The sequence below is a fragment of the Sardina pilchardus genome, chromosome 11 (assembly GCF_963854185.1).
Source record: "Sardina pilchardus chromosome 11, fSarPil1.1, whole genome shotgun sequence".
NCBI lineage: Eukaryota > Metazoa > Chordata > Actinopteri > Clupeiformes > Clupeidae > Sardina > Sardina pilchardus.
Genome location: NC_085004.1, coordinates 16,061,867 through 16,074,042, shown reverse-complemented (window position 1 = coordinate 16,074,042; position 12,176 = coordinate 16,061,867). Strand labels below are relative to the sequence as shown.

Below are 12,176 nucleotides of genomic sequence, written 5' to 3'. Positions count from 1 at the left end.
TTTACATGACAAAGATGATCATGTATTGATTCCCAAGAGTCCAAACACCCAAATGATGTATGACTATGCTACATAACAATCTGATGTATGAAAATGATTTAGAATGTTGGGGGGAGGTGGTGGAGGGGGGTATTTGACCCAGCCAATAAATAGATCAGAATTTAACGCTGGTTGCATGTGACTGGTTTATTCAAATCCACTTCACCAGAGAGGTCTCGTCCATTTCAGAGGCCCTGCCTTGACATTGCTTTTCCCAAACTTCCCGTATCACGGGAAGTCAATCTAATATCCCTGGGCGGGAGGAAAGCACTTTTTTACCAGGATATATCGCCACCAAACTTGCACCCCATGGAGTGGCTTTGTTCATCTCCCTTCTCTCTTTCTCCTTTGAGTGCCATATTGTTTCTTCCAGGGATAGTAGAGGGCTGGGCACTGTGTCTAAGTTAAGCAACACGTTGACAGGGGTTGTCATTTCCTGCTGTATTCAGCTCACCTTTGTACTTTAGCTAAAAAACGTTTACAGCTGTGTGTAGGGTGAGGGAGTTAACATATCCTCAGAGTGTAGCACTCCCAGGGACATCGACAGCATTGCAGAGGTAATTATTTTGTTTATGAAAGAATATTCAGTATTTTATTATCTATCTCTGCAAACATAACATGAAAGCACCCAAACTAGCTAGTGGAAATTGGGACATCAGGGCAAATACAGTGTACAGTAAGTGAGTGTATGTCTGCATGTGTGTGTGTGTGTGTGTGTGTGTGTGTGTGTGTGTGTGTGTGTGTGTGTGTGTGTGTGTGTGTGTGTGTGTGTGTGTGTGTGTGTGTGTGTGTGTGTGTGTGTGTGTGAGTGTGTGTGTGTGTGTGTGTGTGTGTGTGTGTGTGTGTGAATGTGTGTCCAAGCAAGAGTTACAAAGACAGATCATGAGCTCATGGACAGTAATTCCTCATTGCCTCAATTTATATTCATGTATCTCATAAATATAGTTTTTCATTAATGACATCAAGCACAAAGAATCCAGTATAGCATTTCTATACCACCCCAGAACCAGTGTTGTATAAAGTACTGGAAAATCAAACTCAAGTAGAAGCATGGGTACCCTACCAAAAAATTACTTTGGTAAAAGTTCAAGTCACCGAGTGAAATGTTACTTGAGTTAAAGTCTTAAAGTATCTGAAATTTCTTGCACTTAAGTATGACAAGTAATGTTCAATTAAATGTACTCAAGTAATGAAAGTAAAAGTACAAGTAAATGTTAATAATAATCAAATCAATCATTTCTTTATATTTGAAAGTGTATCCAGCATTTTTAAACCTGGAAAAAGACAAGTAGTCAGAAGACTGACAGTTCCTCAATGTGCTTCTTTAAATTGGAGGGGCAGTTTTTGTAAGATAGAATTTCAACATTTTTTGGGAGGCATAAGAGGCACTTCATTCGATAGGATGAATCTTTCACGTAGGAGAACATTGTGTTTAAATATGGCCAGGGGTGCTCATCATCAGGGTGCCCTTCATTTGTAGCCAACGTAGCTGCTGTTTCCATCGCATCTTCTTCCATTGCGAAGCTTTTTATTCTGCCTTCTGCTGAGTTGTTCACGTGAAGCTGACAGGTGGAGTACCATCATGCGCAAGTGCAAACATGCCTAGATAAGTCATTCCTGACTTCGTTGAAGTCACCAGTAGGGTCATTTTTTCATTTTGTTCCTTTTTTTTTTTGTTTCTTTTTTTGTAACGAGTAACTATATGGCGCATTGAAAATGTTTTGTAGTAAAAGTATGCAATTAAGTTTAGAAATATAGTGAAGTAAAAGTGAAAGTAATCTGAATTTTAAAAACTCAAGTAAAGTACAAAGTATCCCAAAATATACCTAAGTATGGTAGTGAAGTATTATTACTTAGTTACTATACAACACTGCCCAGAGCTCAGTTCTCACCAGAGTCTAAAAGCTGGTGAATAATCACTTCATGTTTCCATAATCTTGGAAATATCTGGACACAAATATTGTCCCTGGCCAGAAACCTTATTAACAAATACCCATATGCATTTGACTGTGTATCTACATGTTGTGTTTTCATGGTATTCTGACCTGAAATGGGAGACATGCATGTGTCAAAATTAACTGTCTGTGTTGTTTTAAGTGCTGTTGTGATGTTTTGTAAATGACTGGATCATGTTCCTGTGTGTTGTAAAAGCCATTTCTGAGGCAAAGCTTAACACAGTGAAACCTTTAAATCCACACATAGACTTCCATACACATGACCTTTCTGTCTGTTTCCATCTGTCCTAGGTGTTTCAGAAATCACATCACAGATGCTTCCCACAGTGTTAATCACCGCACTAGCTCTGTCAGTGTGCGGTGTCTATGGCGGGAAAGTTCTGGTGTTTCCTATCGATGGCAGCCACTGGGTCAACATGAATATTGTGATCAAAGAACTCCATTCCAGGGGACACAACATCACTGTGTTCAGGTCCTCCGGTAGCTGGTACATTAAAGAGTCCTCACCACACTACAATTCAATCACTGTCGACATACCGGGGGGGTTTGATGAGGAGTTTATGAAGATGTTAATTTCTCGTATACTGGAGATCCAAGCAAACGGAGAGTCCAGCTGGAAACGCTTAGAGGTAGAGTGGGAGCTCATGAAACTGGGTCCACAGATGACTCAGATGGAGATCGACATGCTGGCCAAACTCCTAGATGACCAAAAGCTTATGCAATCCCTCAGGGACGCAAAGTATGACTTGGTTCTGGCAGACCCAGTAGCTCCGTCTGGGGCAGTCATAGCTCATTACCTGAACTTGCCCTTGGTCTTTAATGTCCGATGGACTGCTCACGGCGAGGGACACTTTGCCATAGCTCCAACGCCACTGTCCTATGTTCCCATGCCCATGTTTGAGCTCACAGACAAAATTAGCTTTCTCGAAAGGGTCTCAAATGTGTTCTTCTTTGTCTTTTATGAATTTCAGGCCCAGTTCCTCACTCGGCCACTGTGGGATACCTTTACTAACAAATATTTTGGTCCTGATGTAGACTATTTTCAGTTGATTCAGGGAGCTGATATTTGGCTGATGAGAGTTGATTTTGTGTTTGAGTTCCCACGCCCCACTATGCCCAATGTTGTTTATATGGGTGGGTTCCAATGTAAGCCAGCAAAGCCCCTTCCTCAGGACCTGGAGGACTTTGTTCAGAGCTCTGGAGAACATGGAGTTGTCATCATGTCTTTGGGAACGTTAGTCAGTGATCTTCCGAGACGTGTAGTGGAAGAAATGGCTGCAGCTTTTGCCCAACTGCCACAGAAAGTCATCATGAGGTTCACGGGAGAAAAACCATCGACCCTGGGTAACAACACCCTGCTGGTCGAGTGGCTCCCCCAAAATGACCTACTTGGCCATTCAAAGACCAGAGCATTTGTTGCCCATGGAGGAACCAATGGTGTTCAGGAGGCTATTTATCATGGTGTTCCAATCCTTGGTGTTCCACTGATGTTTGACCAACCTGACAACCTCTCAAGGATGCGAGCTAAAGGAGTGGCAAAGGTTATGGATGTTTTCTCAGTCAACAGAGACACGTTCCTCCAAGCTTTGCAGGAGGTGCTCCATGAGCCGTCCTACAGGGAGAACATGCAGAGGCTCTCCAGGCTGCACAGGGACCAGCCAATGCAGCCCCTGGACCGGGCCATGTTCTGGATTGAGTTTGTTATGAGACACAAAGGTGCTGCTCACCTGCGCACAGAGTCCTACAAGATGCCCTGGTACTCCTACCACTCTGTGGATGTGGTGGTGTTCTTACTTGCAGTCTTGGTTACTTTCATGGCTAGTTTTGTTTTTGGAATTAAGTTTCTGTGCACCAGGATTTGTTGTAAACGCAAGTCAAAAATAGAATAACAACTTACTCTTATATCACTGGTGCAAAAAAAAAAAAAAACATAATAGGGGAGTTTTCTGATTATGTTGAATACCATGTAGAAGAATGTGTATATCTGCTGTGCTTACTAAGATTAATTCTAATTTTGTATTCATTTCATGAATGACAAAACACTCCAGGGGTTTTAAGCTATAATCATATATACCAAACTAAAATGGAGTGAAATCAGAATGATACTTAGTGCTTTCACAGAGGACGTGGTCTACAGTAGATAGTGAGCTTGTGATTGTGTCTTATTGTGAGATTGTGTTGTGCTTCCATAGTGAAGTCATGTATTTCCTCTTACTTCAGTAACTCCAGTGCTCTTGTGACTTCAGTGTTGTTTGCACATCCAACTGAGTGGCATGTACAACAGGGGGATTTAAACTGTACATTTTGGCACTTATTTTCCACGACTTCATTACACGTTTCAGTTGTTGATTGGACTTTAATCTACCTCACTTGTATGTTGAGTAGAATTTCTGCCACATGAATGAATAAAATTCCATTAAAGTCCATTTACCTTTGTCCCAGTATGCCTTATGATATAGTTATTTATCTTATCTCAAGTTGATAAATTAACTTTTAACTTTTGCAGTGCAGACATTATCGTGTATTGCCACCATGGACAAGGGGCAGATTACCTCTAACTGGCCTCTGAGGTCCAGCATTAAGAGGGGAGGAGGTGGCTGCACTACGTTTGTTTTCAAATGTAATATGGTCAGAAGCCTGTTGCCACATTCTCAAGTTCAAGTTTATTGTCATATACTCATAGAAAGCATAAGTAATGAAATTCCTTGTGCTCAAGTGTCCATTCAACTACAGAAATAAATTTAAAAAATAAATAAATAAATAGATACTATACAAAAAGAGGGGTTGGGGAGCACCGAGGGACACCCAAGAACAACAGGGGCAAGCATTGCACTCATTAACATTTGACAAAGCATACACTATACTTTTTTGTTGTTGTTTTTGTTTTTGTTTCGCCTTGTTCTTGTGTATATGGTCTTCTTTGTTTGTCTGCTGTACATGTGTAATTGTGCCCTGCCAGGGGGACTACGGATGTAAATTAGCCTAAGGCTAACTCTGGTACAGTGCATCAAATGGAAACATTTATGTTAAAAAACTGTACATGGTCCCTTACAAATAAAATGACAAATAAAATTAAAAAAAAGGAAAACTCCTTCTCGGCAGGAGACTAGAACTGAGGGATGTGACATGCCCCAATCAGATGTCCAGATTCTGACACAATGGAGCACACATACTGTTGAAGAGCCTTCACCCACAGCCATAGTTAAAGGGATAGTTCGGATTTTAAGACACGAAGTTGTATGGGTTCCCTGTCAGCAACGTAGTGCATCAGCACTGACTTACCCCCGACAGCGTCCTGTGAGCCGAGATCCAGCCGGTTTTAGATCGTTTTTGATGCTGAAGAAAGTAGTCCGGCAAGTTTCTGGGGTCACGAAACTAAAGTGTTTTTCTTCTCAAAACCATATGCGTTCAACAGAGTGATATATTTGCACCACAAAAACGTTGTCCAGGAAAAATTCAAACCTCGTTATCACTTACTTATTTTTCGCGATTCCTATCACTGCGCGCTACTGACAGCTGGACAACGTTTTTGTGGTGCAAATATATCACTCTGTTGAACGCATATGGTTTTGAGAAGAAAAACACTTTACTTTCGTGACCCCAGAAACTTGCTGAAGAAAATAGTCCGGCATCAAAAACGATCAAAAACCGGCTGGATCTCGGCTCACAGGACGCTGTCGGGGGTAAGTCAGTGCTGATGCACTACGTTGCTGACAGGGAACCCATACAACTTCGTGTCTTAAAATCCGAACTATCCCTTTAACAGTCACTCATTGGTGCAAAAAAAACTGAATGTTTTTGTCTAGATCATGGCAAGTTTCAGTTTTGTTCTCGAATGATGGCAAAATACAAATAATGAAATGCAAAAAAAAAAAGACAGAAAAAACTATGCCAAAGATTCATACACAGGCAGTCCGACTGGGTAATAAAAGCAGTTCCATGTTTTTTAGTATGTTGTGTACTAAATACTGCTGCTTGACTAGGCTATTCAACTAGCGGTCCGCGGGCCAGATGTGGCCCGTTTGATTTTACCTGCGGCCGCCTGCAAACTGCTTTCAAATCTGGCTTTCATGCATCAATAAAATAAAACGACTGCAGTGATTGGCTTGGCTGCAACAGTAAACAATGGCTTGCAGCAGTCACATGGGCTGTCAGGGAATTCCTAGGTTATGGGTGCATTTGTAAATTCAATCAGACACTGTGAAAATAGAATAACACACGGTTAAAAAGTGTCAGTGTGCTCAGAGTGGCAATTTATGAACCCATAACCTAATCCTAATGTTTAGCCTCATGTCTCTGTTCTCTGAAACGCAAAATTGATGATGAAAACCGGCAATTCCAGTCGGAATTTGTCAGGATACTATTTCACTAATTTCTTTTAAAAACACAGTTTGACACCCATGACACTGTTTTACTGGTTTATTTGACAAGTAACCTGGACCTGCTCTATAAGCACCTTATGTCTGTTTGGAATCGTTTTGTGAGCTTACTGATGCATCTCAGAATAAAAGAATGTCCACCACATCCAGTGTTTGTGAATATCTTTAACTGAACTTATTAAATGTAGCTGGATACTTATGAACCCTTGTTTCTTATAGTAGCAATAGAGTTATTCGAACAATGCCGTATTTTGGGTGGCCCACAAAGACCCAGTGGTTGTCCTGTCTGGCCCACTTGGTAATGAACAGAGGTGGACAGTAACTAAGTACATTTACTTGATTACTGTACTTAAAGAGACCCTATGCAACTTTTTCATAGTCATAAAATCGCTCAGAAATCGTTGTATTGCTTGACTGACCAGTTTCATCGAAAACAGTAATATTTCCTCCCGCCCAGTGTCCCTATCCGCTATTGCAACCTCCCAGTTTCTGCAGGAGACGATCGTCTCCTGTTTACATCTGGAAGTCTGAGACGCGTAAGGAACAAGAAGAACCACACTTGCAATTTATATATTTATATATATAGCCTATATATGTATAAATATACACGCTAAAGCTGTCGGGGAAGCTCTGCAGAGAAATATGCAAGCATAAAACGAGCGAAAACTAAAAACGAAACCGAAACCAGAGATGAAATCGCCAATCCTGCATAGTTCCTCTTTAAGTATGATTTTTGAGTATATCTGTACTCAAATATTGTACTTTTGACTCCACTACATTTGAAATATGAGCATAAAGTACTTGTTAACCACCTTCAATTCTTTAAATGAAATGATACGATAGACCATCTTGAAGTTCATTTTTCAATAGTTAAATTTGAACTTCACTGAATTGGCTGTGGTAATGATGGTGGCAACAGATTCCTCATCAGAGCATCCTCTATGTAGCCTGGGAGAACCCAGACAAACCTGTTAGCAATTGAGATTTGAAATGTGGTCTGGTGTTAACCAAGCTAATCTGATCACTGCAAAATTGGAATTAAATTGGACAATCACCTAACATTCACAACAAAACGATAACGTCTTGCTATTAAATTGTTTACAGGCGACATTTCACAGGACTCATAGTTATCATTCTAAATTTGATTTTATGAAGCTGAGATCCATCTCATGACTTCTTCTCTGCAAGCTTGTCGCAATTGCTACAGTCGTTAGAATATTTTGCAATTGCTAGATTTAGCAGAATGAGGACTCTCACAACTTGACACCACCCTTCCTGTTGCTTAGCAGTAGAATAATACTTCCTTTTCTTAAAAAAAAAATTAAAAATCGCAGGAAAATTATACAAACAACAACCCTGATCCCACCCACCTAAGGGTACATATAATATATACGCACACAATTAAAGGGAAAGGAAACCAAAATCAATCAATAAATGAAAAAAAGGTTTACTACCTTTGAGGTAAAATGAAATACTCAGAGAGACACCATATTCATTTGTTAGTGAATGTCTATTCATAAATAATGCAATGTACTGCACCCAATGCCCCACCAGTCCAGCTGACTCGTACACCATTGAAGGTCAAGAGATGGACAGATTGTCTGTAAATTGTAGAAAAGTACCCCAGGTGTTATGAGGATTTACCCCTAGAGTATCTCAGTTTTTCTATAGTGAAACAATTAGACTTATTTTACCCAGCAAAGGAAACACGTCCCACGGTACAGCAAACCAGTGGACACTACTCCATCATTATGAATATACATACAGTCATCATTTATATTTTATTTACATTCACGTTAGTAAGTGTTCATATTAGTCTTGTTTTGACTTGTGGTTATAACAAATCCTGGTACAGAGAAACTTCACTCCAAACACAAAAGCAGTCACAAAAGTGGTCATAATAGTAAGTAAGAATACCACCACATCCACAGAGTGGTAGGAGTACCAGGGCATCTTGTAGGACTCTGTGCGCAGGTGAGCAGCACCTTTGTGTCTCATAACAAACTCAATCCAGAACATGGCCCGGTCCAGGGGCTGCATTGGCTGGTCCCTGTGCAGCCTGGAGAGCCTCTGCATGTTCTCCCTGTAGGACGGCTCATGGAGCACCTCCTGCAAAGCCTGGAGGAACACACCTCTGTCCAATGAGGCAATGTCCACTACTGTTGCCACACCTTTAGTTTGCATTTTGGAAAGATTGTCTGCTTGATCAAATACCAAGGGAATGCCAACCAGTGGCACCCCGTGGTAGATGGCTTCTAGGATACCATTTGTACCTCCGTGAGATACAAAAACCTTAACACTGGGATGCCCCAACAAGTCATTCTGTGGCAGCCATTTCACTAGTATGGTGTTGTTTCCCAGAGCAGATGGTCTTTCACCAGTGTATCTCCAAATTACTTTTTGTGGCAGCTCAGCCAATGCAACAGCTATCTCATCAGCTATATCGCTTGGAAGCTGCCCTACCAAAGTCCCCAAGGACATGATGATGACTCCATGTTCTCCAGAGCTCTGAACAAAGTCCTCCAGGTCCTGAGGAAGGGGCTTTGCTGGCTTACACTGGAACCCACCCATGTAAACAACATTGGGCATAGTGGGGCGTGGGAACTCAAACACGAAATCAACTCTCATCAGCCAAATATCTGCTGCCTGAAACAGCTCAAAGTAGTCTACATCAGGACCAAAGAACCTGTTTACCAAGGCTGAATAAGGTGGCCCTACAGTACGGTGGTAAAGGAACATCCTGAAACCATAAGTGAGAAAGTTTTGTACTCTCTGCAAAAAAGTCATTCTGTCGGTCAGCTTGGCCACAGGAAACGGAACATATGAAAGTGGCGAAGGAGCAATGGCAAAATGGCCCTCACCGTGCACAGTCCAGCGGACGTTAAAGACAAGGGGCAGTTTGAGGTAGTGGGCCAGTATCACGCCTCCGCCATTGGCAGGGTCCGTTAGCATCAAGTCGTACCTGGCGTCCTGAAGAGCCCGTATCAGCAGCGGGTCCTCCAGCATCTGTGCCACCATCGCACCGATTTTCTGGTGAACAGCGGCAAATTTCTCCTTCAGCTCCATGTCCAAGGCGAACCGCATCCAAAAGGAGGAACCCTCTCTCTGAATCTGCAGCTGTCTGGACACGAACGATCTGAAGAAAGCCTCGTCTGACCCTGCCGCGCTGTCTATGGTGATGGAGCCGTAGTAGGGGGAGCTCTCCTGGATGTACCAGCTGTCTGCCGGTCGGACAACCATCACGCTGTGGCCACGGGCGTGGAGCTCCTCGATCAGCACCTTCATGTTTACCCAATGGCTTCCATCGTGGGGAAACACAAGCACTTTCCCACTGAGAACCAGATGAACTGAAAGGGCCAGGAGAAAGAGGAAGGAGCCCGCAGATGGAGCCATGGCTGTGTCCTTCACAGCACACTGATTTCTCACTGAAGCATAAACATACACACACAAGAGAAGAATTAAGAATCATATTCTAATCATATTCAAGTAAATGGCGCAGGCTAAAAGGCAACACAATGAAGGACAGCAAAATTTAGTGATCATGGCCATAGACTTATGTGTACTGAAATCTGATGTATAATAATGCAACTAAATAATGCATACTTTATAATGAGTTACATTGGGCTACACAACCTACACTGTATAAACTAACCTATAAACTCACCCTATAGCAGGGGTGTCAAACATGTAAAGTATCATATCTCTATGGCAGGCGGATCGTTGCTCTGCCTAATGTCATCATCAATTGTCTTTCCATTACGAGATGTTCTTGAAAGATTCTGCTAAAAATGAAATCGCATGACATTCAAGGACTATGCATTGCATGTTGGCTATGTGATTGCTCAAAATGTTATTAAGTAGAGAACAAATTTTAACAGTCACGGAGTGCGAAGTGCCTTGTCTTTTTTATTATTTCTACGCCAAACGACACAGTGGGAGAGTGACTGATGTCATTCAAGATTCAACTGATCCGACAAAGTTGTGAAACCTTTACGCTATCCTTAACTAGGCTATACGGTTCAGACAAGCTATTACACAATGTTACTTACCTTTATTGCATTGTCAATAGCAGTTCAACTTAAAAAGGAAAGTAGTGGAAACACTGTGAAAACTAAAAGACGTCTTTGGTGCATAGAAGAGTCCATCTGTGTACTTCTACAACGCTGCGCTGAGCTCTCTGCAAGCACTGACGCTGGATGTTTTCTCAAAGCACTTGGATCCAAGCCACCACCACGTTACGTAACATTAACTCTTTGTTGGCTAAATTAATTTGAACAAATCTAGAGCCAGTACAACATGGAAAATTAGCCTATATACTGTAGGCTACTACCAGTAGAGATACAACTATAATAGGGCCTACTAGGCCTACTACTACTACTACTACTACTACTACTGATAATAATAAAATAATAATAATAATGATTGATGATTGATGATTTATGCTTAGGTACATTTAGGACTTATCTGACTTTTTGATAAGGGAATCATTCATATTAAGTTAGTTCGTTCATGGATTCGGATGAAAATGTATTCTGCTCATATCATATCAACCTACTTTTGAATAGCATGCATAGTGCTTTCTAAGTGATAACATTAGATAAACCTTTGTGTCAATTTTGGTTGTCCTCTGATATCATTTGCATATAGGTTTCTCGTTTAATTAAATGTTTATTTAATCATGTAAAGGCCTAGGTTACATGTGCTATGAGATTATGTATTAACCTGAAGCCATCCTCTGCGGACATTTCCAGAGAGAAGGATGTTTATTGTACGGTGTCTGATTAGCCTAAGGCTACCCAGAGTAAACAAACACGTCAAAAGAAGGGTACACGCAAACATTCTACTAACTGGTTGGATAGACCATTAATGGGTTAAGCATCATCTTATTTCTGTGTGTGTGTGTTATGGGTAGATTAAATGTAGGCTACATGTCCCAAGATCCCTGTCTACGCTCCGCCTTCACCTGGCTACCTGGCACCTGGCTGCGCGTTTGTCTTTTTGAATGAACCCGCTAAGGTCACCTGTGCAGTGCTGTCTTGCTAGTAGAGTTATGGCTATCTCTCTGAAATCCTCTGCTGTGCCGTCCGTTAGATTTCAGTGAACACGTACGTCATTGGTGTTATTTATTATATCAGAACAGTCAGTATTCACGTTATTTATGGTATCCAGTTAAGCACAATCAGTATTTAGGAATTTAGTGCTGCATTACCTCTGTTAGGGCTAGTAGGTACCTTATTCCACGTTGTATTTTGCTTACAGCTCAACAGGCATTGTGCGTCGTTTTGGGTGCGCAACCCATCTTATAGCCTACGGCCTGTTACTTGGATCTCTAATTTCCTGAACCCGGTAGGCATTAATTTAGAATATATTGTGTATGCCTATTTTTTGCCCAAGTCACTTTAAGATGTTCTCTATATTTATTGAATGGTTTTACTGTGCAAGTAGATATTTGAATGTACATATTACTTGTGTTTATGAATTCGGGCTATTCATAGTAAACACAAGTAGGCCTAGGCTAATAGTAGGCTATATTCAAATATCTATCTATTCATATTAAATGCGTTCACCTGACTAGTGGAAATGTTTCTAGCAGAGTAGACATGTGTTCAACTAGGACTACAGTATATGTATTCATGCTGTGCTGGTTTATTTCAGCAGTTGCCGTTTCTCCTCTCGCGCCCTCGTCCATTTTGGGGTGTATTGCACTATTGATTGTAGGCTGATATGTACTGAGAAGCTCATGAGTGCCCATTTCAGGATACTGTACTGTATGTCCCCATGTCCTTTTTTTTTGTTCATTTAA

At 41.3% G+C, this 12,176-nt stretch overlaps 2 protein-coding genes across 2 annotated transcripts; one reads left to right on the top strand and one right to left on the bottom strand.

Annotated features, from left to right (window-relative positions):
- Positions 1-506: 506 nt before the first annotated feature.
- On the top strand, positions 507-3,883 carry LOC134095969 (UDP-glucuronosyltransferase 2A3-like). The gene is made up of 2 exons (XM_062549690.1): positions 507-596; positions 2,286-3,883. The coding sequence occupies exon 2, from the start codon at positions 2,309-2,311 to the stop codon at positions 3,881-3,883; it is 1,575 nt and encodes a 524-aa protein (XP_062405674.1). The 5' UTR covers positions 507-596; positions 2,286-2,308.
- A 1,876-nt stretch (positions 3,884-5,759) lies between these two features.
- LOC134095823 (UDP-glucuronosyltransferase 2A2-like) lies at positions 5,760-10,555 on the bottom strand. The gene is made up of 2 exons (XM_062549517.1): positions 10,423-10,555; positions 5,760-9,798 (listed from the first exon to the last, which is right to left on the bottom strand). Exon 2 carries the CDS (start codon positions 9,764-9,766, stop codon positions 8,186-8,188), a length of 1,581 nt encoding a protein of 526 aa, XP_062405501.1. The 5' UTR covers positions 9,767-9,798; positions 10,423-10,555; the 3' UTR covers positions 5,760-8,185.
- Positions 10,556-12,176: the final 1,621 nt, after the last annotated feature.